This window comes from Vanellus vanellus, assembly GCF_965231255.1.
Source record: "Vanellus vanellus genome assembly, chromosome: 7".
In the NCBI taxonomy this organism is placed as follows: domain Eukaryota; kingdom Metazoa; phylum Chordata; class Aves; order Charadriiformes; family Charadriidae; genus Vanellus; species Vanellus vanellus.
This window is the reverse complement of record NC_138912.1, coordinates 28554318-28579992: the sequence shown is the minus strand read 5'-3', so window position 1 is coordinate 28579992 and position 25675 is coordinate 28554318. Positions and strand designations below refer to the sequence as shown.

The following is a 25675-nucleotide window of genomic DNA, read 5'->3' as shown; positions in this document are numbered from 1 at the left end:
CATCACTATTTACATGGAAACAGCAAATGGGTACTTAAAATAATGATAATGGTGGGTTGGTAATTTGATCACAAATTCCAGATGATTTCCAATGTTTAAGGCTTTAACCACAATAAAGTTTGATTTATTATTACATTTTCTCTACTTATTCTCCCATGAATGGAATAAAAACTGTGTCACAAAGGAGCAGCTAAGTAAGACAACAACGACCTTTTATTGCCCTGCATGTGTACAAACATGTGCACCCAGAAAAGCACTGGATGTACTTTTAATTAAAAACCAAAATATTTATTTAAAATCAAATAATATTTTAAATAACCATTCTGAAAAAAATCAAGTTAACTCAATGCCAATTTTATATTTTTTTTTCTCCAAAAAAACAAACAGCTGTCCCAATGAAATTTGCCATTATTCTTTCCAGGAGGAGAGCAGCCATGATTTTTCCAATAACTTTAACAGAATTCATTCCAATTCTGTTTTCCTGGACAATGTACTAGGAAAAAATGGGAAATTGCTTTTCTGAACATTTCTTATGAGGAAAATACCATTAAATCAATCGTTATTGATAGTGAGCAGGCAAGTGCCATATTCAGCATGCTGTTCTAACGCAATGAATTTGGTTTTCACTTCTCTTAAAACTTTTAGATGATTGCAAAGATTATAGTTCCAGTAGGGTATCTTACAAAAGACACTGTTGTACAGTTTGGTGGCCACAAATACAAATCATCAAGTAGCATACCTAAGTAGAAAAATGTCTCTGTGTCTAATCAGTATATACTCCTTCAATCGTAGAACGGTTTAGGTTGGAAGGGACCTTGAAGATCAACTAGTACCAACCTCGCTGCCATAGGCAGGGACACCCCCCACCAGACCAGGCTGCTCCAAGCCCCGTCCAGCCTGGCCTTGAACACCTCCAGGGATGGGGCAGCCACAGCTTCTCTGGGCAACCCGTGCCAGTGCCTCACCACCCTCAGAGCAAAAAATTTCTTCCCAATATCTAATCAAAATCTCCTCTCTTCCAGTTTAAAACTATTCCCCCTTGTCCTATCACTACACGCACTTGGAAAAAGTCCCTCCCTGGCTTTCCTGTGGGCCCCTTTAGGTACTGGAAGGAATATAACTATTCCCCAATTTTTCTACCTGTATTTTCCTATACATTCTTAAAAACATGGGAAGCATACCCCTTTTTTAAGTTTCAGTCTCTGAACTAAATTTGTAATGACTACAAATTTGTCAGTTTCCCATGTAAGGGCAACTACTACAGCTGTTCAGAACTGGGGGAAAAAAATGCCAAAACAAAACAAGACCAAACAGCAGCAAAACTGAAGATAATTTGTTGCTATTGCTTAGATGTTAATGGGGAAAAAAAGAGGGTCAAAGTAAATGAATAGTTTATCAGGATTTTTGTCAAGAAGATATGTGAGGTAGGCTGGGAGACTAGCAACTGAGTCCTGATTTTATCAGCACTTAGAAATAAAGGAAGCCTACCTCCTGTCGGGAAACCATGCGAACAAGAAGCCCGGTGCACTGATCACTGTTCCAAGTCACCGATCTAACACAGAAAGCTTCAATAGCTTAGGAAGCAAAAGCTGGACCGAGCGCTCTAACAACTGGTTGAAAACACACCTGCTTAGAGTGGCCCCCTGGATCATCCCACACTGTTGGTGAGACCATTTCAGTTTTCTTTGGTCGTGTACATTGTCAGGTGGTTGGAAAAAAGGCAAATCTGCGCTTAAATGTTGTTCCTGCCCTGAGAATCCCGTCCACGTATTCAGTACGTTACTTCTGTTCTCAGAGAAGTAACATTCATTGAAAGATGGCTTTAAGGTTACTGAAAAAATGAGGCTTCTGACAAGCATCTGATGGGGTACAGACACTTTGAGGACCAAAATACCCACACAGAATCTCACTGTCCAAGGTCTCCCACTCCACATTTCCTCCTGCCTGAACCCCAACAGCATTAAATGATCAAATACTTTCCCTGTCGACTGGATGAGTACTCCTACGGTTTAACAACATATGAACAATAAGGAAAAAAAAAAAAAAAGCAGTCATGTTTATGCATTGATATTTGTTTGGCAGTGTAAACAAAGATTTTAAATCCCCAGCATATTTCTTCGATCCCTTTTCACAGACCTTATGCTCTTTTCACATAATCTGACTTTGGACAAGAAAAAGCATTTCCAACACTGTTGATAAATATTTACTTGCCCAATCAGAAAAGCACAGGAGAGTTTGAATGTGCAGTTCTACAACAGCTACAAGGTATTCTAAGATGCAAAAAGGCTTCTTCCTTGCAGAAGGCTTTCATAGAATAATGAACACAAATTACGCAGCGTGGTTTTTGTGCGGATTAGTGTTCCCAAGCCCTTAAAAACATAAAAATGAAATAATATCTCCTCGTTACAGAATCCCACCCCATCACTGTAGTACTAAGTGGTTTCAGCATGTTTTAAAGTACTCCCACATCCTCCTTGAGTTGCCAAGAATCTTATCCCCATTTCACACCTTGAGAACTGGGGCACAGAAAGGTTAAGGACCATATCTAAAAGGGTTTTGCTGGGAAAACTATGTCCATCAGGTAAAGTCTCTAACACAAATGTGTCTTCAGTACAGACCTAATTCATCTACAATCTGTGCCTTTAAGGATATCATTTCCTTTGCAAAGAGGAGCTGGAAGGGGGTTATGATCCCAATACAAAGTTCCTCTCTTAAGAGAGCTTTGCATTGACAGTCCTAATACACTGCATACCAGCGGACCCAGGGGACTTAACCAAAACCACACACCCTGCTTTGTCACAGGCACCTCATTTAACTGAGGTCTAATAAATAATAGATTAAAGCCCTGGCCGCAATACCATCTCTTCACTTGCTGTGATTCTTGTAAAATTGTACAAAAAGGATTTTAAAAAAAAATTTTAAAAAAAGTCCCTTTATGAAAGCAGATACACAGATTTAAAAATAACAACAAAAAAGCAAAGCATTAGAGCAGAACTTTGCTCAGATGATATCTGCTAATAGCCAAGGCACGCTCTGCAGTGAGCGCCGCAGGCATCTCCTGAGCAGCTGGAGGAGATGTGAGCACCCTGCTCCCACGCAGCACATGGAAGTAACCCGGGGTCTGCAGGGTGCTGATGGGGCCCCAGAGGCTCCTCCGGTCTAAGTGGCTTGAGACCAGGGCTACAGCAGTGGACACTCAAGGACAAGGACTGCAGGGCATACTGCGCAGCTCCCTATTGCATAAGGAACGTTATCCAATGCTGGCTTAAATTTCATGGATTAAGATAATGCAACAGTGGTGTTACCAAAACAGTTTTGAATTTGGCTCTTGGGTGTCCCCGAGTTCCAAGATTTGACTAATTTTTTTGATGCTTATCCACCAAAACAAGAAGGGTCTGATAGGAAATGATCATCGCAAACATCAGCAGCTGCTATGCATAGATGCTACTGATATGAGACAGCTGGGTACACATTTCTGCGGTCACTTCCTTGATGAATAGAGAGTGCACTGTTGCACATAAAAATGGCATTGTCAGCCTCTCTGAAAACGCTATAGGTTCAATCCTCATTTGAATGACTAAGACTTGTCTTTAAGAAAGACTCCAAAATCTGTCAATCCTTGTCCTACTGGCATTCCACTCCTAGGAAGACCATAGCTTTCACCAGCAACTCTCAAACCCATAAGACATGCATCTGATTGTGCAGAAGGTCCCAACTGACATGTCACTTGAGTGCACAGAGGATAGAGGTTTTAAAAAGGATACCTGCCCAGCTGGCTAGGTCCTTGCTCCAGCAGGAGCCAGAAACACGTGTCACGAGCCCTCTGGGCAAACAGAACTGCTAAGTGCTCTGGGCAGGCAACCCAGGACAGTTGGCAAAAGAACGTATGAGAGAAAGAGGAAATCTTCTCCTCAAAGACTGACAGGGGAAGGGGCAAAACATGGGCAAGCTGAAGCCTGCTCCTAAAATGTCATTATTCAAGAGGAAGTTAATGACTCTTCCCCTCGTCCACAGGATGTGTTCTGCCCCCAGAAGCTATCATTTAAAGAGTCAACTAGTACTAACTAAGCATGCTATTAGCTGTTGATATTTAATAATACAGGAACAGAGGCTACAGCTCTGGCCTTGCCAGGCCTCTTGATTAAGGGCAGCATTGTAACTAACAGTGCCTTTGGCACTTTGACAGTTTCAGGAGGTTAGTGCAAATTTCTGACGGGATTTGCACATCAGTGCTTTACTGAATCACTGGCCAACCATTCCAGGAAAAAAAAAAAAAAAAAAAAAAAAAAAAAAAAAGATAAATCCTGTGGTTTCAGAAATAAATCAGCAAAATTAAGAAATTTTCTCACAAGATATTGCTCCTGACCTTTAGATGTGGTAAAAAGCTGGGCAGCAGCTACAAATCTCAGACAGTTGAATTTCTCCACTGTATTTGCAAAATGAATATTCAGTAATCAATATACTGGTGCCCCAATCAGAAACCACCCAAGAATTACCAAAAACCCACTACCCCGATGGCACAAAGGAGGAAATTGTCAACAACACAGAGAGCTGATGAAGAAAAACTTAGAGACGCTTGTAAATTAAAGCAATCTAGGTCAGTAAATAGAAAAATCTGAGCAAGGACACAGCAATTTCTTTTGGTAGAAACCACATTTACACCCTGTACACACTCCAAATACTTAAATGCCTTATCAACATCTTGGCCCTCAGAAAAGAAATCAAAACAAGCAAACAAAAAACCCCACAACCCTACAAAACCATTTCCACAAAAGCAACAATCCAAGCTACAAACATTTTGGAAGAAGATACCACCTGCATTAACCAACTACAGGCTTTTAAAAGTTGTAAAAATACAAAAGCAGATACACATGGGAATGTATAAGCAGATGCAAAACCAAGACCAAAACCTAGGGAAACAGCTTTCCAAGCTTCCTCCTCGTGAGATGAACTAGACTGTGGAACAGCCCCCATTGCTTGGGACAGGTTGAACCGAGCTGGACAGAACACTGGAAATGCATACTGCAGGGAAATTCTGAAACCAGATGCTTTCAAAGGTCCTTTCCATCTTTAACATTTATTATTCTGCAACTAACGGGCCTAAATTGTTCTACAATTATAGAGTTTCCACATTTTCACTAAAACAAGGATGAGATATTTGTCATTGCAAAGCTGCTTCTAACAGGCAAGGCACAGTGGCTGAAAGAACCAAGATAAAACAGTGAGATGTCAGAGCTCTCCCGCTGAGCGCTTTAGTCTGAGCGCTCAGTTTAGCAACACGAAGATGTTTGTGCTGGCTGCAAGAGGACTTCAAATGGCTTGTCTACAGAAATTACTTTAGAGGAATATTATACATGACATCATCCAACTACATTAAGTCAGTTCAATTACTGCTAATCAACTTAGAATATATCTGTGTAGTTATTTTTAGAGGTTTTACTGAGGTTTATTAGGAGAACATATTCTAGCATTCCCTTTATTAAGATGCCATGATGTTCAGCTATTTTGAAAAAGGACAATTTGATTTTTATGCCTTTTGTGTAACATTTAGATTTTTATCCTTTCTTATGCTCCTCAGGGTTAGTTTCCTTGGAGGACAAATGTCCACTGATTAACAACGAAAACACACTGGTTGCAGCGAATTTAATTAGGGGATAGACTACAGATTGCCAGGTCTAACTATCCAGGAATTTCCTTCACCCTTCTCATTTGAAGCTCAAGGAAAACACTTAAAATCCTGACAGCATCCATTGCAGTAACATTTCTTCTTTTCAGAATTCAAAATAGCGTCTATTGTGCAAAGGACAGTACAGTTCCCAATAAATATACTGGGATAGACAGTTTTACCTTTCGGACGCTGAATGCGACTGGGATGTGGGACCGCTGGTTCGTTTTGCTGAAGAGAAGCTTTAAGTTTTCATTTGTGATGTGCACAGGCAGAGTGCACAGGGTGCCCTGGTCTGGAGCAAGACACAAAACCCCCTCCTCGGGCGCCGCAATGCCTGAGGACGCTCGAGCTCTTTCCCCACAGTCGGCGTGCCATACGCCGCTGTCCGTAACTCGGCTGCGTGGGGGCTCTGTGCACCCCCACCAGCGCGGCGGGGAAGGCGGCTGGGCCCAGAGCCCCGGCAGGACAGACTCAGTGCTATTTGCTACCGTGCAAAAGATATTTAGCAGCACACCGGTATGGCAGACTCTCCTACCGTCCAACCACTACATGGGAAAACTTCTCTTCGAATCTTTTGGGAGCAGGGAAGGGGAAAGCTTTTCCAGCCCCGTCAGTTTTCTCTCTCATACTCTTTAGAGTAAGTATATTTTAAAGTCATCTTCTGCTTACCTATTCCACATGGAACTCGTCTTACCTCTCATGCCATAATAAATCAGGAGTGAATCCATAAAAATAATGTTAAGCTAACATTAGTGGAGTGAGGATAAGTTAAAGCGAAGGCAAGTTTAAAAAAAAAGTCACCCTCCCACTCCCTACTTCCACACTCTTTAGACTAGCTTTTATTACTTGACCAACATTTTTTTAAGGGTCTGTTTTGCTTTCTATACACATGTAATTCCCATTACTGTCAGTGGAAATTATGTATGCACATCAGTAGCAAACCAGACTGCAGGATATTTAGCTCTCTAAGGTATCCATGTCCCTGTTACAGTCATGTTTCAGGAGAAAAGCCAACAAATGTATTTGAAATTCTGCCTTTAAACAAACACCACATTACAACAGGCACAAGTACTGCCTGATTCTTCCAAATGGAAGAAACACCCAAGAGAGAATCCTACTTAAACCAATGAAAGAGTGAATTAACAGCGTTTATCTTTTTCCACCATTCCCACGATGTTGCAGTGTCTCACATGATGAAATTGATAAGAACTATCTCTATAAAAGAAACAAAGACAAGGGTTTCCACTCAGCTGTATGCTGAAATGGTTACAAATTTACAGCAATGCTTGAAAATAGCAAACAAGAAAACTCTAATATTTAGTTACTAGAACTAAGAGTACTTTTCCATTCAGAGATGACGAAGAACTTTTACAATATTGGATCTCTATCACCATAAATTGGAGGAGGAAATAAAGGGTGAAATGGAATAGATTTGGCCGAGAACCAAAATGACAAGGAAACCATTTTTCCTAACTCCTCATTTGACATTTGGTCCTCTGCAGCCTGTCAAGCACTTCTTGACAATCCAGTGCAATGCCCTACTCAGCATCCAGAATCCCATGAGATCATCCAGGTTATTCTTTTCCACACAAAGAATCCTGATATGCAAGAGCTTTGATGATAACCTGTTCATTCAAGTTCTTATTATTTTCCAAAGTATGAGTAAACCTCCCTTCAGATACCTACACTAGTTTTCTAAGGGATTTATATTCACATGGCTCTTAAGTGTTCCTCTACTTCTAAGGCAAAGAGCGAAAAATGCACACTAGCGGCATCACATTCATCATTGTATGCCTCAAAATCAGAGGAAAGCACTTGATTTCCAGTAAGAGCACGTCTCTTCATTCCACTGCTAATCATCTGACACTGCAGTGTTTTCCCTAAACCACACTTAATGTTTTTATTAAGAAATTAAATCTAATCATGAATGCAGGAATATGAACTACAGTGTCTTTGGGCACAGACACTTGTCCTGCCAGGTTACGTACTAGGGGACTGTAAAAGCAATCGTTTTTTCTAAAACTCTGTATTTCCTCAATGAACTTCCTGCTCTCTCTGCGCCAAATGAAATTCTGACAGGGTCTCAAAACCAACACAAAAGGTGAAATTGAACTTAATGAGAGTTTTGCAGCTGAAATCCACCAAGTTGATCCTATCCAAAGTTATTTCACTTCTATCACAAGGTGAAAATTCATAATAGACCTTAAGCTCCCTTTGAACACCTCTGTTTGAAAAAACAGACCCATATTAGCAGTGTATTAGAAGTCCCAAATGCTAGTCTAGACATTACAGCTACAGCCTCCCTCCTTTAATCTTCTCTGACTCGTATATATCTGCACGCACCAGGTTGTGTTCGTCCACATAGTTTTCTTGGTAATTTGAATACCTCAAAGACCCTGGCCTGAAAATTGCTCTATAAATATCCAGCGCATCAGTTTTACTTATAAAAGTGATTAATTGAAGAGTCTGAGCTGTTACTACCTTGAATAGGAAATAAAATGTCACTCAGCAAGCCATAAATCATGAAAGCTGCCAATAAAAAAATGCCTGAACCATACTACAAGTCAAAAGCACGCAAGCATACCATCTGGAAAAAACAAGTACATCCTTGCCACAAAAAAATACGAATTACTTATTTTATTAAACACCTATAAACTTCTCAGACAATAGCCAACTTTGTGCAAAATACCCCTCCCTGATTTATCATGGATAATAAGTTTGCGGATGCAAACAGAGATTTTTTAAAATTTTTTTTTAAGGGGGTGAGTCATAAGGGATTGATCCAAGGCCTCTGAAGGCAGCAGAGCTTGCCATAACGTTTGGACAAAACAAACTCTTTTTGGTGGATGGCTATCTTATTTCCTATTAGTTCGTTTATTTATTTATTTTTTATTTCTAAATCATTTAACATACTGGCATCAAAGAACTGCTTGATTCTCAAATAACATTGACTTTGTAAGGAATAACTGAAAAAATTTAATTCATTTAGTAATATTTACTTGCAATGGAAATACAGCTATCAGAAAGAACGTAGATTTAGATTAGATATTAAGAAGAAATTCTTTCCTCTGAGGGCGGCGAGGCACTGGCATAGGCTGCCCAGAGAAGCTGTGGCTGCCCCATCCCTGGAGGTGTTCAAGGCCAGGCTGGATGGGGCTCTGAGCGACCTGGTCTGGCGGGGGGTGTCCCTGCCCATGGCAGGGGGGTTGGAAGTAGATGATCTTCACGGTCCCTTCCAATGCAAAACATTCTATGATTCTATAACAAGACTAATTTTATCAAGCATATTGTCGATTAGCTTGTAAAGAAATACTGGAAAATAAAAGGAGCCTTGCTGGCGTATTGCATTGTTTTCCATAAGGTGTTTGTTAGACAGTGTATCTATATTGTGATAATGGTTTTCACTGTAAGTCTGTTTAATCAGTGGTTTGTTTTTTTTTTCCTCTATTTTCAATAAATGTCTTTTGTATGTAGTAGCATAGGAAGAAAGACCACTTTAATAAGGGAACTCCTACTCTGCTTTAGAATAACTGCGGAGGGATTGCATTGAATATTTGCTTTCTTTGATGGAGCTTATATAAAGAAATGCATAGCATGTGAAAACGTACATTCACATTTTAACACACCCAAGCTGCCACATTTCTCACTTTTTCACAGTAGAAATGATACACAACAATCATTAACAGAGTTTTTGATACATAGATCTAGCAGTTTTCTAATAAATCAAACAGCCTGATTACAAAGAGATCTCAAGTTGCATTGTTCTCAGGAAATTAAAAATGGTTCACGGTAGATGATACATATCAAGAGTTGTGAGTAATTATAATCATAGCCTAGCAAAAACAATCTACTTTGTAATTTTTTATAGTGTTCGTGACTGTCATACCTAAATGCTGAAGTAAATTACTTCTATACTCAAAGATTAAGAGTGACTGTAACAGAAGAATCTGGTCTTTGCCCCTGTCTTCAAACAGAGCCTCTCAGAACAGGTGGCTCTATTTAAATTTGTCTTGGACGTAGTGTTCTCTAAGTTTTTTTAGGAGTGTAGAATGGTTCGCTCTGGTCTAAAAGTGGGCTTTTCACTACTAAGTTTCCTCACGAGCAAGCAGCCTGATCCTGAATTTTCATGTGCTTGGCTCTAGGTCTTACAAGATGCCTTGCTCTAGAAGAACACAGTAAATCAAGGGGTAATGCTCTTGGTCTAGACCAAGTCCAAACTTCGGAATGTCTTGAACGCCTCCCCCTCCCACCCCCATCCGCAGTAAATAACATCATTTCTCTGAAGCAGCTAATGACAGCAGCAACATCTGGCTGTCAAAACAACTGGCATTTGCTTTTGCACATCAGAAGCAGCCCCAGGTGATGAACAAGGAAGTATGAATGGAACCACCACATAAAGAGAGCTAGATACAGCTTGTTTCTAAAAAAATTACCTCTCTGAAATATCCTTCTATGGCTTGTTATTCCATTAGATTTTCTTGCTCTTTTGCTGCAGCTGTCTTAAAAAGAAAATAAAAAAAAAAAAAAGCAAACACAGGTGTTTATTGAAGGATCAATTCACCTGCTGTTCCACCTGCCCCTGTCGCCTCACTACCTGGTCCAGCCGTACAGCTGGGATGACTCATCTCTGCACAAGTACATTTTTAAATGATGTATTTTCAGGGGTTTGTTTCTGCAAAAGGAGAAGGAAGGACAAAGACCTTTCTTTAATACACCACTTATCTACTTTGCATCTCTCTTTTACCTCTTTTGAGGCAGCAAAAGCACTGTGGTTGAATCCTTCGGGCTTCTGAACGCCAGGCTAATGTGCAATTCACCCCTTCGTAATGAAAGACATCATAATTCAAGGGCATCTGCATCACCCTCCCCCAGATAACAATTTACTGAAGCAGCGAAAGGGAAAGAGCTTTCAAAGTTTGTTGCAAAATTCAGATCTGTGTTTGAATGGAGCTGATGGATTTCCAGAAGCAGAGTAGAGCGATCTGCTTTGAATTAGCCATTATCTTTTACATCCCTCCATGTTTCCTGTCATCACAAAAGAAGATGAGTTACCCTTTAACTTACTGTAGAATAATCTCTGACTACCAGCAAAGGAGTAGTTAATGCTATAGGCAAGGATGATTTAGGAGACAATTTCAAAGCTCAGTTAACTATAAAAACAGAAGTCATATTAAAACAGCCTCACTCATCCTGCATACCGAGTGTGAGGGAAACGGCTTAATACCACAACTGTGGAGAGATGTGACAGTATGACGAGAAACGGTAGTTTCTTTTCCCACCACTTTCTCACTCGACAAACATGTGCAGCTTTGCTGACAGAATAGGTGTTAATCAAACGCTGCTAAAATATAATATATAAAGTATGACATCAATGCCTAGAACTGTCCTGGGCCAGATCTAACGTGCCCGAGTGTACAAAGAGGAAATCCTTACCTTACAGATCAATCAGATTAATCCTTACTTTACAGATTTGTTACTTAAGTAACCTGACAGCTGCAGACAGACCAGACAAACCTTTAGTACTTGGAAGAAAGCTTGATTCTAAATTTATTTTTAAACATACTTTTAAGCTTCCTAGAATGAAAGTGTCCATTGTTTGAGAGTTACTTTACAGTCCTTTTTGTGTGCCTAAAGAACAGCAGCAAATGCCCTCTAGTCATTTGACAGTCAGAAGTTTTTGTTTGCTTTGACTTTTTTCATTGATTGGCTTGTTAATCTTACACCGTTAGATATGTTTTTTCCACAGAAAGCCATCCCCCCTAAAAAAAAAAAACCAAAACAAAACAAAAAAGAGGTGCAGCTGTGTGTTCAAAATTGTGTAATAAAAATTTTGTTATGGAATATTCGTCACCTACATTGGTGTTTTCCAGCATTTATATTGCTATACGTCCCTGAATCCTCATACTCTCTTTTAGGACAATATGCATGTTTATCATCAAGGTTTTAATTGCAAGCACTACTGAAAGAGTTGTTTAATATGGCTTCTTGGATCTTTACTAGGGTTGACAAGCCATCAGTACCATGAAGCCCCCCACAGTTCAAGAACCAGTGTTCAAAATGCAACACATTTTCCCACGGACATTCAGCTGCCAGAGCCACAATAGAGAAACACACTGACATCGAAAGAAAGACCACCAACACTACTGGATTACGTATTGAACTAACCCAGAATTTAAGTACCACCACTCCAGAGAGAGTAAAAGCAAATAAAATTGCATATATTTATCTGTGTACTTGACAAGCTAATTCTTAATTTGGTAATGAAAAACAGACTCCTGCAAATGCAAAGCACCTTAAATGCACCTGATTCTCCTCCAGCATTTTCAAAATGACAACGTTATTTAGCGAGATAAAAATCAGCAAAACAGTCCATGTGGCGTATTTAATTTCTAGTATACTCATTTTATGTTGGTCTGCAACCTCCTGCTTCATATATTATCATACATCTTGTTATTGAAAAACAATCACAGATACTGAAACGAGAGAGTCACTGCAAAATTTGTGTGTCTTACTCCATTGGTAGAACTGCTAGATGGGCTTTGCCAAGGGCTTGAAGACCCTGTTAAATGTTAAATATTCCCCTAACTCTGGCAGTGATCATGACGCCTATCGTTATGTTTCCCACAATCCAAACGGGTAACTTGTTTATCCCGACAGCTCTACTAAAATGATCAGCAACGAGAGTTGCCAATGACCATATTTTAATGACTTTTTAAGACTTCAGTGCTAATGTTTCATTGAGATAAATGGAGCAATTCCTCCTTTTTACAGCTTTTACTCCAAAGTAATTTGCAAAGTCTGGAGGTTGTCACCAAATTTGGTTTTTATTACTTGATCTTGAGAAAAGTTACCATGGCAGAGGGAACGGAAACTAGTTGCAATGTGCTCTCCAGAAGCAAGTATAATATCTTTAAAAGAAAAAAAAAAAAAAACCAACAAAAAACACACCACTATTAATAATAGTGGCAATTTCATTCCTGCCTTAAATTATTTTACAGTCTACAGGTTACCTGAAATATAGGGGAAAACCAATCTTCATTAAGTGATGCTAGAAAAGACTATGACCCCATTAAATGCACTGGTGAACCATTACATGAAAATCTCGCTCATTCTGCTTTCGACAGTACTTTCTGCACTGACAGTTTCCCGATTTCCCCTACACTTTGGTCTGTTTTCCCTTGTTAAGTAGACCCAATGTTAGCAACCGAAAAGAAACACGCATTTTAACGCCCACTTTGCTGGAATTTCCCCAATCAAGTAAGATAGGCACAGAAGCTGGAGTCTAGTACCTGAACTAATTTGTTATGTTTTTTTAATTTTTAATTTCTTCTCTTATCAATAACTTTTTTAAAGCTAATTCTTTCTAAGCAGGGCTACTTTTGGGGGCATTCTACAGTTTCTTCAAGTCAACTCTGTGACAACAACGCTCCTTCCTATCTTTTTAATTAATGAAAAAAGAGTTAAGGCTCGAGGTTTTCATTCTATTGCGAGACTGGTGGTATTCACAAGCTATTCAAAAGACAGATGTGAAAAAAAAAAATCCAAACAAAACATCCCTCCCAGACAAAAATCACATGTCTGAAAAAAAAAATAAAAAAAAATCACAGATGCTGTGACAGCGTCTGCACACTTTATCAGGACGTTTGGAAAGGTAATCACAAAGCCCGGTGCAATTTCATTTTCAATGGCAGTTTCACACATTTGTAGGTTTCTGTCCAAATGCCAGAAAAGGTGACAGGGTAACGATACTGCTTTAAATCAAGACTAACTAGGATTGAATTCAGTCCTTGGAAAGGAGGAATAATAGCCTCTTTCTTCTTCATAGTGATTTCCTGCCTCTATCTTGCATTCAGAATGGGATACAACCTATTGTTATGCCACACTGGCACATACTGAGTAAATGAAAATCTTCTCAGAAAGGGAAACAGGATAACATTATAGGATTGCACCACATTCCCCCACAGTTTTATTTTGTAAAACACTTTATCAGTTCCCTCCAAGAGACCAGTACTGCCTACCAACAGCACTTAAGTAGCTCATGCCCCAAACCCCATTTTAATTTAAGCACATTTGAACTTAAACACTTAATTTGAAAATAACGTGGAATTACAATGAATGCATCATTGCAGTGAAATATACTAACTGTGAAACAGAACAAACAATGAAAAAATACAAGCTGCAGTTCTTCAAATATTAAAATCTAGCGATGTCTTGCATTGATAAAAGGGAAAACTAGAGAAGAATTCTCAGCAGTAGAAGTCAAAGATAGATAAATGGTTCTGGCAATTGCAATTTAAGATTCAGGGTGGAAAATATTGACAGTACAGTCATAGTCCAGGCACTGTTTTTTTCCACGGTCTTTCTATCATTAAATTCTCATTTAATAAGAACTGCCTACCAAACCATAAATCCAGTTTAACTCTTAAGAAAATGGATCCTCAAGTCCCACATCTACTTCAACAAATATTGTCACTCCAATGCTTTTACCTCTCTGTCTGAAGAAAAGAGCACTCCCTCTATCCTTCCGGGTAACCAGGTTAGGCCATACGTATACGAACTGTCTCAAGGCCCTAACTGGAAATGCTCAGTGCCAGTGTAAGGTCCCCAACTCGTTGCCTGGGATTTGAGAATGCTAAGCATAGTATTAGAACTTGATTTTTAAAAAGACAAAGACCACCACGTATCAAATATATCCCTTGGGATATTCTGGAAACCAGAAACTCCAGAAGCTCATCTTGACATCAAAGGCATCTAGCTCCTGTCTATTCAGCTGTTGATGATTAACAATATAAGTATTTTGGTATCAACTCTCAAATTGCATTGACCACAGACTCAAGTTATCACAATCTCTTAAAGCGCCCTGATTGATCAAACAGCAGGCATTAACTTCAGCAGACATACAAAGGCTGCATTTGTCCTATTTCTTACACCCTAAGCACAAAACCGTGAGAAGATGAAGTAAAAAGTTTCCAACAGAGGTCATCTAACTCACCCAAGGTAGGACCGATTATACATAAGCAACATCAATACATTGCTGTCCCACCTGTTCTTAAGATACTCCCAGTGACAGAAATCCCACAGTGGCTCCAGACAACCGATTCCTGTGGTACCCTGTTACCAAAATGCTTCCTGAACCTTACTTGCTATGACATAAGCCCCATGTGTCGTTGCCACCGTTACTCCATTTTCACCATTACATCCATCTTTCTAATACTTCTGCATAAACTAAAAATTTTGAACTCTGTGCTTTCTTAGTTGTCTTTTCTTTGTGAATAAAAATTGCCAATCATTTCTATTTTCCTTCCAAAACAGCATTTCCTAAACTTCTTGTTATTATCCTTTGCATTCCAAGAAGTATGAAGGTCAAAACTGGATACTGTCAGTCACCATCAGGAAATAGGCCACTGGGCAAGATGGACTTTTAGTGTGACTCCGTGTGGTAATTCTTACATCATCATCACTACCAAGGATTAACAGAGGAAGGGGAAAAAAAAAAAAAATCTTTTGTGAAAGGGTTTTTTTAGCAACAGAATATGTTATAAAATAAGTAAAAGTCCTTGTTACCAGACTCCTCATTACTCTGGCACACGTACTACTATATTCAAGCTAAACTGAGTTTGAGATTATCAACCTAAATATTTAAATAATGTGCTTTTCCCTTATCATCTCCTAGAAGTTGTGGTGTTGACAAACAGATTCTGAAAGGCTAAAGCAGATACTGGTATAATTTGTTCTAATTTACTTTCCATTTGTCAGGTACTTAGGATGTCTATGCCAAGATTTCCTGTGCAGAGAAAAAGGACAGAATTTTTTGATGAAGTGAAAAATTCCCACCTAACTGCATGATGCCAGGAGACAAGGCTTTAATAAATTATTGGAAAAATTACAAAAATACAAACAAAACCAGAGTCTGTGGCAGCCAGATTTTTCAAAAAACGGGGAGGGCACAAAAAAAAAAAAAGCAAGAAGTAAAACCTTGGGCTTTCTATTCTGACTTATTTTCTTTAGGCATTTACTGCCCTGAAACTTTTGGTCCAATTTTCATTTCAAATTTTATTTGACTAAAATCTAAGAGAAAGATTTAAATAAAGATCCTTTCTCCAAAAATAACAGGCTTCCTTAAATGCCTCAATATTATAAGAAAAAAGTAATTTTATAAGTGTTTTTCTTATATGGTTTTATGGGTGATCTATCACAATCTCTTAAGATGATCTTGCTTGTTGTTGAATTTACAGAAACTAAGTTTTTAATGTGTGGGTTATTTTCCCTCTTTCTCTCTCTCTTTTTCTAAATTCAAAAGAATTTGGTAAATGTATGTGATAAACTCTCTCACTATCTAAAAAGTCCTTAGCAAAGCAATTTAGGACAACTCTTCCCATCTTCACAAAGGCAAAAGTTTATCAAAGCAATAAAACTGTTTATAACGCTTTCTCATTCCAAGCATGTCAGCAATGCTGAATTGAAATGTGCAATAAAACTTATATTACAGTCATATTGTTTCCCCCTCATTCCTTTAAAACTCATATGTTCAACCCCAAAATTTAAATACTCCTATTGCTTTTTTTTGTTTCATAATTGGGATGACTCATCGTACAGAACTCATCTTCCTCATCCTTTTTATGTCAATGACATCCACAGGCTCAACTAGAGAAACCTCTACCCTGAATTGCTCAGAAAGCAGTAACGGGCAATCACAATTTCTTTATATTTGTTTTGGTATTTCTTTCCAAAGACCCCGTGACTATCAAAAACCAAATGGGGTACCTAGTACATAACTCACAGTTCAAAAGCAGCACAAGTGATCCAAGGTAGCCGAGGACCAGAAAATATTGCCAAACACTTATAGTTCGGGGAACGCCAGGCCTATAGAAAGGTTTAAGGGTAGATCTCACCTGGTGTAACTCAGAGAAGTTAGACTATTAAGAAGGCTACTCGGTAAAACTATCCAGTTAAATAAATAAATATATATACACACAGAGCGCAAGAACTTTGTTCATGCTGTCAGTGAAAAGTATCTCAAATGTGTATCTTAGGCACATTGAGAAAGCAGGATAAAGATATCCCAAATAGCTCTAAACCTGCTAGCCTAGATACTGTAAACTAAGGCAACATGGAGCTCAGTGCAAGGTAACCTCACCTACGCTCCTGACTGATAAAACGCGCCGCTTCCAAACTAGCTCGATCTTTGTATTCTGCAGGTGGCAAAAGAAGTTCAAGATGTTACGCTTACTTGTAATGCGTTATTCTCACAAGAGGAAGACCTGCATTTTGGAGACGTGACAGTTGTCAGTCTACGTACACGCCAGGAAAGGGGAACTTTACAGCAAAGGGTAGCAAAGAGAAATTCGGCACCTGAATGTACTGCCACAGTTTTAACTTTGGGAAATTCTGTGCAACTTTTTACAGGGCTTTGATTCAGCAGTCCCAGTCTAAAATGGGATAAACCTAAGCATATGTCTAAATACTCAAGTACTCCCGAGACGTGAGAAGGCTCCGTTAAAGTGCTTTTTAAAACGACGTTCTTAATACTGGAGGTGTCAAAGCAGCACTTTGCTGTTGTTATTCATAATGAGCATTGGACACTTTCTCCAAAGGTCCTGTCAGAACTTTCCAGTTATCACAGTATCAAAACAGCCTCTATCTAAATCCACTCTCATTCCCCTACTCCCAATTTGAATATTGTTTTTTTTCCTGGAAAGTAAACTTCTCCTTTTCCTAGGAAAATCAAAACTTTAAGCCTTTTCCTGATGAGAGTTTTTGTATCCTCTCCTTTCCCCTCTCTGTTATTTAGATTTAATGAACAGCACCCTTTTGCCTTACAGTCTTAAAGACCACAAAGCAATGGCAATGCAATTTAGAAATATTTTCATATAATTTGCCAGTGTCTGTTTTTATTCTTTGTAAAAGAAAGCCTGATTGCAGCCCTAGAGTACCTGCACATTTCAAACCCTCTCCTACTTTGAGAGGACTGTCATAAATGCACATATTAATCATTCTATACCAGGCATTCCCATCCAAATAGACATAACTATTTAATAAAAAAACATAAACACAAAATCAGCTGTTTAAAGCCATAGATGAATGTTATGGGCTAAATTTCAGTAAGCCATAGCTTTTCTTTGACTTTATGTTCCATTTTATTTGTATTAATGCAAATTCTTCTTCCCCTCCCCTGTTCTGTGCAAAACAGCAGGAACACTGGTGTCAGTACCTTCCTCCCAAACACACAGCAGCAACACAAAGAGCTACTCTCAGCCTGAGAGGTAATTCTTGGGGAACACAGTGGCAGGGCGAGGTGATGATAACCGAGAGAGAATCAAAGCTAGTTCCACCAACACTTTGTAAACCATTCATATTTGTTACACCCTCATTTCTCTTTGCAAAGAAATACTTTTCAGTGTCTACTTTTAGATAATGGGCTATGGAAGGCCACCTTACTAATGAAGGCAAGAAACTGTAGAAGTCAATCAGTGTACAAGTATCCTCTAAAGGCAGTCACAGGGAGCTGCTCTGCAACGTCCTTATTAGGGACCAAATCTGAAAGTCTCAGCTCTTGATGTAGGAACGCTGTTGTAAAGAACTACCTGAATTTATGCATCTACTCTTCACAAAAACAGAGAAACTTCTCTGTGTCTTTAAGGCACTGCAAGATTTAAGTCTCAGTTTTGGAATGGCACTGACAGGACTAATGGATTCTGCTCTAATTCAGTGGCAAAACTAGTCTCTAAGGGGCTCCAGAGATAAGTGAAATTCTGTTCTACTGATGTCAATATGAGTTTTGCCATTTTGCACGTGAAAAGAACAGATAATGGAATTGTACATTTCAGAAATTTTGGTGTCTCTGAATTAGGAGAAAAACCTAGATTTAATTTCATTATCCGAGAGTAAAATTTGCCTCACTTAGAAGAATCCCATAATGGACTCTATAAAAAACACCCATTACAGCAACACAAGCAACTTTGTTATATCAGTTAAATATAATGTTTAATTAGTTTTCTAAATGCATAGACTAAAAAGCCATTAGACAAACATCAGGAATAATATACCCATTTTCTTTTTACAGTCACCTGATTTAGTTAGGCAAATTCCTAAAGTAATTCAGTCAAACAACATTTTTGGCACTGTTATCCCAGTAAAGTTTCCAATTCCCTTTTTTGTCTGTAATCATGGCAATCTTCCCTTAAGCTCTAAAGAGATGATGATGATCATAATTTCGGCAGATTTACGAAGCATTTCTTTTAGGTAAAAACGCGCCTGGTATGTTTATGGTCCCATTTCAAGATCCAGAAATCTGAAACTACTAGCTATTTTTATGAAGTAATCTTTATGAAAATAGTTTTCTGTTCTCCTTATGGGGGGGGGGGGGGGGGGGAGGGGAAGGGGGGAGACAAAACATCTGAAGGATAAGATGGCATTAGATACCTTTGTGGTAGTTTTAAGAACAACTGAGCTCCAAAAGGAGCAAAATCCACCTGGCTATTCACACCTCAGCTCACTTCGTATTTTATTAGCAAAAACTTTCTTAATAATGTTATTCACTAGCAACATATCTACATGACACTTGTCAAAAGACTTATGACGACTTTGCCAAAACATTGTGGAAGTGGCCAATATATGTCACTGATGAAGTACAAGATCCCATTGTAAAAATAAAGCCTCTGAACAGATTTTATTCTACAGCTACGTACAGCTTCTCTGATGCTGCTTTTTCTCGATGCATCATCACTCTAGACATTCCGTAAAGTTTTCAAGTGTATTTTCCCCACTTTGTGTCAGGTCCAGTATACCCCAGTACGGGCTTATGTAATATGCAATCAACACCACACGTGACGTGCAAAGGAGAACATTATTGATGGTGGTATTTTACAGAAAACTAAAAGAGAGTGTGAGACAATGAACAAATCTGTAGCACAGCTGTTAAGCGAACTTGACTCCTGATCTAACCAAACTAATATGCAAACCTCACATCTATCCTTCTCCTACAGTAATTGCTTTATTTATCCTTGCAATGCTTCAGTTGTTTGCTTTCCAAAATGTAACAGAAAGTTTAAAAAAAATCATTAGGAGAATAAACAATTGCAAAGTTTCTTTTGAAGTATTTGGTGAATTTTTAAGCTCTGCCTCTGCCAAACCGAACTAAAGTAGAAAGTAAGAGCTAAGAACAGACTGCACCATGAACATGCCTCAATCCTGAAAGCACATGCTCTTAACATACACCTTTGTCACGTAGGGAATCAGCATCTGTGTTAAAATAAGTTTTGCAATGTTACCAATACAAACGCACGCACCTAATAAGCAATGTCGGGCAAGTTGTTAGGTTTCAAAACCAAGAGACAATTCCAGTCGATCACCAGCTGGCACCACTCTCAGTTCTGCCGGAAAGCTGAAGGATGCCCACACATGAATAAAGCAAGCCCTCTCCTCACTGCAGATGGACTCTAAGTGACCTTTACACAAATGGGCTCTCTAGAAAACACCGGGCTCCTATAGTGTGGATTTTTTCCAACCCATGCCATATTTGTGTTTGCCAGTTTGCATCATGGGGGAGATAGCAGCCCAGGAGGAGCGGGAACTGTGAATTCTTGTTTACTGTTAGCATATCTCCTTTAAATATGTAGCATGCATAAAACAGTACAGTGAGGTAGTGAGGAGAGAGCTACTATTTGGTTTCCCTCAAATCAGTTACCTCAGTTCAAACCCTAAAAAGACTAGAATTAGTACTGCCTCGTTACCAGCCTGAGCAGCGGTGCCAAGAATGCAAGGACAGCAAGAAGCGAACAGATCCTTCCCCTCCTGCCAGGGGCCAAAGTGGGGGAGAGGGGAAGAAACGGAGATTAACAACATGTTTTCTCACTGATTGTGTCTGCTGTTTCAGGAAAAAAATAAAGTTAAATTAAAAGACTATAATATGACGTACAGATGGAAAACAGAACACGGGCATGCTACTGAATGTGCATCTTGTATTCAGGTGCTGAACCACCACTGTCATACAAACTGACTGCTTATGTTAATACGACAAGAAATCTTGTCTGTTAATCAAAGTCTAATGAATGAGTTTCTTAGCATTAAAATGCTGGCTTTTTGTAATCTTCATATTAATTTCCTTTATATGGTCTTTATGATAGTAACAAAACCCCAGAACAAAGCCAAAGACCAAGACTCCCAACAAACTGGCTGGCAGCACTAATCAAGCCAGTACCGCGTATTGCCCCGACACACACCCTGAGAAGACAGGCAGATAAGCAAATACAGGCATCTGAAGAACAGAAGGTATAGCAAAAATAGCAACGGGAAGTAAAGGGAATTAAATCTAACACAAATATGGATCTTATTAGCACAAGTTAAAAAAACCCAACGTGGTACATTAAATTTTGTGAAACGGGAAATGCTGCAGGTTATGAACTTCACCGCAAAAGTTTGTTGGTGGAGGAGCTGGAAGGTGAAGGACCCGGCAACAGGAATAAAGCGAGGAGAGACATTAAGCCTGGAGGGCCACGGCCACAGAGGGCCCAGGCACCTTCCCTGGAAATCAGGAGGAGCACTGGGCTGAGCCCCGCAGTGGGTCCTGTGCGAGGGAAGTCGCACTGTCACGGCTGGGGCAGGTGGGAGCAAGCGAGCAGGGGGAGGGGAAGCGCTGCCACCAGCAGCGGGCTGCGAGGAGCCTGGGGAACCGCCAGCACGTAAGGTGCTGAGAAAAATTACAAAAGAGCAAAAGCATCATAATTAATACTCTTTTTCCTACCCAAAAGAGCTGCCAGGTTTGAAATTTCCTCGTAGCTCTTAGAACCCCTCCAAATAAGACACATAAGATCTAACAAAGGGCCTCTCACTTTTCTCCACAGGTCCCCTTTGCCCTTGAGCTACAGGCAGGGTTATAATCTAAACAAAGTACAATGAAAATCACGTATTGTCTGACCAGATCACCGCCAAAATGACAGGCATGCAAACAAATTTATGTCTGTCTTTAGGCCTGGTCCCTGACTCAAGTCAATGGCCTGTGCTCCACCATTTGATCTGATTAGTACTGTTTTGATCTAAAGATGTTAGCGTACAGGCCATCTTTTTTGGAAGAATCACATAGATGTTCCTTTCCTAGGGAAAAAATCCATTTTCTATCATGAAATACAAATATTACACAAAAATAAAAACTTTGGGGAGAAGAATGTCAATATTTGCACAGTTGGTCTCTAAAGACTGTCCTTGATCTGAATACATGAGTCGAGCCAGGACTCACTGTAAATTGTAACCAGGCAAAATAAAACATTAACGGTAACCCCAGCAGCATAAAAATATAAGAATCGACCCCATACAGTGCTTAAATGAATATCAGTACTAATATATTCATCAGTAGTTTCACATCACAGTCAATAAAATAGACAAAATTTTAAATAGTCTGTATTCAAGAGCACATTTGTTAAAGTTCCATTTCTATTATTTCCTGTAGAAGCACGTTTCCCTTCTGATTTTACAAAACGTGCATAGTGTAATGCTTGCAAAACTTTATTTTATTCACTGAAAATAGATTACCTCTTCAAAAGTATTCCCTTTAATAACAAAAATTCCTCTCCAGAGAAGACAACCCTACCAAGTCTTTCCCACAGGCACTTTTCTACACTTAACTGAACAAGGTCCTTCTCTTGTATCAATGAACTTTCAGAAATGAATCAAAACTCCACTGCCAGAGAGCCACGCAGTGCAGCGTACAAGCAAACACCCTGAAGCCCTACAACTAAAAAGATGCAAAACTTTTGAAAGATACATGCGCATGCTACATAATAAGAATCTGCATTTCTTCTAATTTACATTGATGAAAGAGACAGACGTCTTAATTTGAGAAGAAACACTCCTTTTATTTTCTCTATTTCTAGGCTGCAGCATGTTAATACCAGCGCCTGCAGGAGCTCACGCGTTGCTTACGGTGCAAAAGCAGCAAGGCTCCAGCCTTTCTGCTTCAGAACAAACGCTCCAGTGTGCTTTTTGAAGCCTGCCAATACAAAAGAACCAGATCTAATCCTTTCGACTAACAGCACGCTCACCAGACTGATTAATGCAGCTCACTTGGTAAAACGCAATCTCGTTCCAAATCAGAGAAAACCTAGTTGCGAGCATGCTTTAAGAACTACTGCAGTTTAAAGCTTTCCACCCCCCACCCCCCCGAGTTAGATAAACCAAGGATGCACCAACAGGAGGTGAGTGCACGGGTATCACCACCAAACGTTAACCTTGGGTGGGAGTCCCCTGTGGAGAGGTCTTGCCCAGGTGAAAGACATTCCTTCACAGCACCCAGCAAGAGCACAACATAGTTACCACAGAAGAACCTCCAGCTTTCCCCTAGGATGGAGCCCACTGATGTCTCGTCGCGTTCCTCCCCCTGCCAGGGGAGCGCAGCACCACACACAAGATAGGTCTCTTTCTAAACTGGAACTACATGCATGCAGGGATTTTGCTAATATCTCCAAGACATAACAACTCATCCTACACCTGTTTCAACTCAGCTTTTATTACATAAATAGGAATTAGTGTCACACATCTAAACAACGTGAAACAGCGCTTCTCTAGCAACAGCCACCCATGCAACATTGCTAATATGCCAGACTTCTTGAAATAACTATGAATGCAATTACCCTAAAGTGTGATCCTAAATGCATACAACTTTTCTTCCCCACACTTTTAGTAAAAATTAAGGGGAATCAAGTATTCAGCCTCACCAGTCACAGCCAAGAGCATAAACGAAATTAATATTTGCAATTATAAGTATAAGCAAGTGGTATAAAAAAAAAGTCTACTTGGCAGTCTATCCTACTCAAATAAATTAACTCCTATAATATTCCTCCAAGCTACAGACAGATCCAAGAGTTAACAATTTATGGTCACATTTAATAATAAAAAGTCTTTCAAACTGATTTCCAGCTGCTTAGGTCTGACACTTAAAGAAGGGTTTAGATATCTATTTTGAGTGGGAAGAACACACAGAGACAACTCCCTTTCCCACCCATGACAGAGTGAAATTCACATAAAGTTATACAACTAAAAGTGAAATCGAATGATGGTCCAACTGAAAAGGAAACAATGAAGGAAAAAAAAAAGTCCCAAACAAGAAAGCAGCTGGGGAGCTCCAAGCACCAGTTAGTTCAGTATGTGCAATATTCTGGAGCACCACAGCATGAACAGGAGTAAGTTCATCTGTCCAGCTTAAACAGAAATCACTGAAAATAATTTTCAAGCAAATGCCTATGACTCATTTTGGCTAATGAAAACATACCCCTTATTTCCCCTAATTCTGCCAAATTCTGCCAAAAAAGTTAAAGAAAATGGATTTGCCAAAGATAAAAGCAAAGTAGGCGTGATAGATCAACCATTAGCAATACAAGTATGGCTAATTCTTCCTGACAGTGAAATTACTTGGGATTCAACCCATTCTATATTTTTTTTTTAAATAAGTGTTTAGACGGGGTACATCCTGCATATTTTATTCCCAGACATCATAGGTTTGAGTACCAGTATGTTTTTATGAAGATCAGGCCTTAACAATAACTTACTAGAGGAAAAAGAATAAGGGCAATTTGAAGTATTTTAGCATACTAAAGAAAAAATTAAATAAAATAGAGGGCTTATTATTTCCGCAAGTTACAGAGAGTAGTTTAAGATGGCGTGAACTAATACAGTTAGTTTGAAAAAATAATGAGAAGGAACAAGTTGGACATTTCACAGAGAATCACAAGTACAAAATTAATATTGCACTTTACACTCTGTTATACCAACTAGCAAACTGCTGGGCTGGTTTGCGGTTTGCTTTTTTTTCATAGATGCATTTTTGGTGTGCAAGGTTGTACTGCATTCTGAGGCAAACAACAACTTTGATTTATTCATGTAAACACCAGAAATGCATTGGCAAACAAAGCCATATGGAAGAAAGAGAGATATAATGGATTTTCTGTTTGTTTTAGAAACTTGACATCTGCGGATAGCATCATCTAAGTTACGATCCAATAACTTTTCATATTTTGGTCATTTTCATTTATCAGTCCAAACCCCATTTAATTTGATGATGCAAAAAGCTCTGAGAGGGGAACACAGAGAAGAAATAAGGTTTTAGAAACTTAAAATAGGAATACACTTGAATATTCTTCCTTTTCACTTCATAAATTTAAAGAACAAGGAAACTCACATCTGTTCTAACTTAGCCTTAGGGCTTAAAAAGCAAAGGAAAAGTATTAGGGTTATTTATATCTTGTTTGTATTTTGGGAAAGAATTTGGGAGTCGGACCCGGCTGCCGGTGGCATCCATCACCTAAGCCCCGCAAACTTCCCGCGGGGCCGGGCTCGGCGGTACTTACCCCCGCAGAGGAGGAGAACGCCCGCCGTCCGCCCCACGGAGGGCATCTTCCCCCGCGCCAGGGCTCCTGCGGCCCCGCCTCGGCCGCCGGCGCTCCGGGCAGCACCAGGCGGACTACGGGCCGGTCCCCGCGGGCTCTCAGTCGGGCCGGCCCATGGCCGGGGGCGGCGACGGCGGGCCGCGATGGAACGCACCGAGCAGCGCAGGGACGGGATGCTCCGCACCGGGATGCCCCTCCGCCGGCTCCTTCCGTCCGTCCTCCCGGGTCCCGCCCCGCTGCCACCGGTCGGGAAAAAGCTTCCTTATCCCCTCCGCGGTGTCGGCGCCCCTCGGGCTCTGCGGGGAGAAGGCGAAGTCACAGGCGAAGCCCCGCTGCGCCGCGGCGCGCCCGCCGCCGAGACCACCGCCCGGCTCGGGCCAGCCCCCGGCCCCTCCTCCGCGCCCGGACGAGGCCGCCGGGCCGCGCTGCCCGGGCCGCTCGGGGCCGCCCCGCACTTGCCGCCCCGCCCGGCGGGCAGCCCCCGCCCCGCCCCACCCCGCCCGCGGAGGGGAGCGGAACGGAGCGGAGCGGAGCCGAGCCGGGGGGTTCGCGGAGGCGGCTCCGCCCCGAGCATCCCCGCGGGCAAGGTGCGGGGGGCCCGGAGCCGCCGCGCGGGGCCGCCCCCCTGCGG

General features: G+C 40.3%; 1 protein-coding gene across 1 annotated transcript in view; it reads right to left on the bottom strand.

Moving 5' to 3' along the window:
- Positions 1-25051, bottom strand: part of RET (ret proto-oncogene) — a gene marked incomplete at both ends in the record, with an annotated part of 82995 nt that extends 57944 nt beyond the window's left edge. The window contains one exon of the mRNA XM_082486036.1: positions 25006-25051. Coding sequence (XP_082342162.1) covers positions 25006-25051 — 46 coding nt within the window. The remainder of the gene's footprint in view (positions 1-25005) is intronic.
- Between the last annotated feature and the right edge of the window lie 624 nt (positions 25052-25675).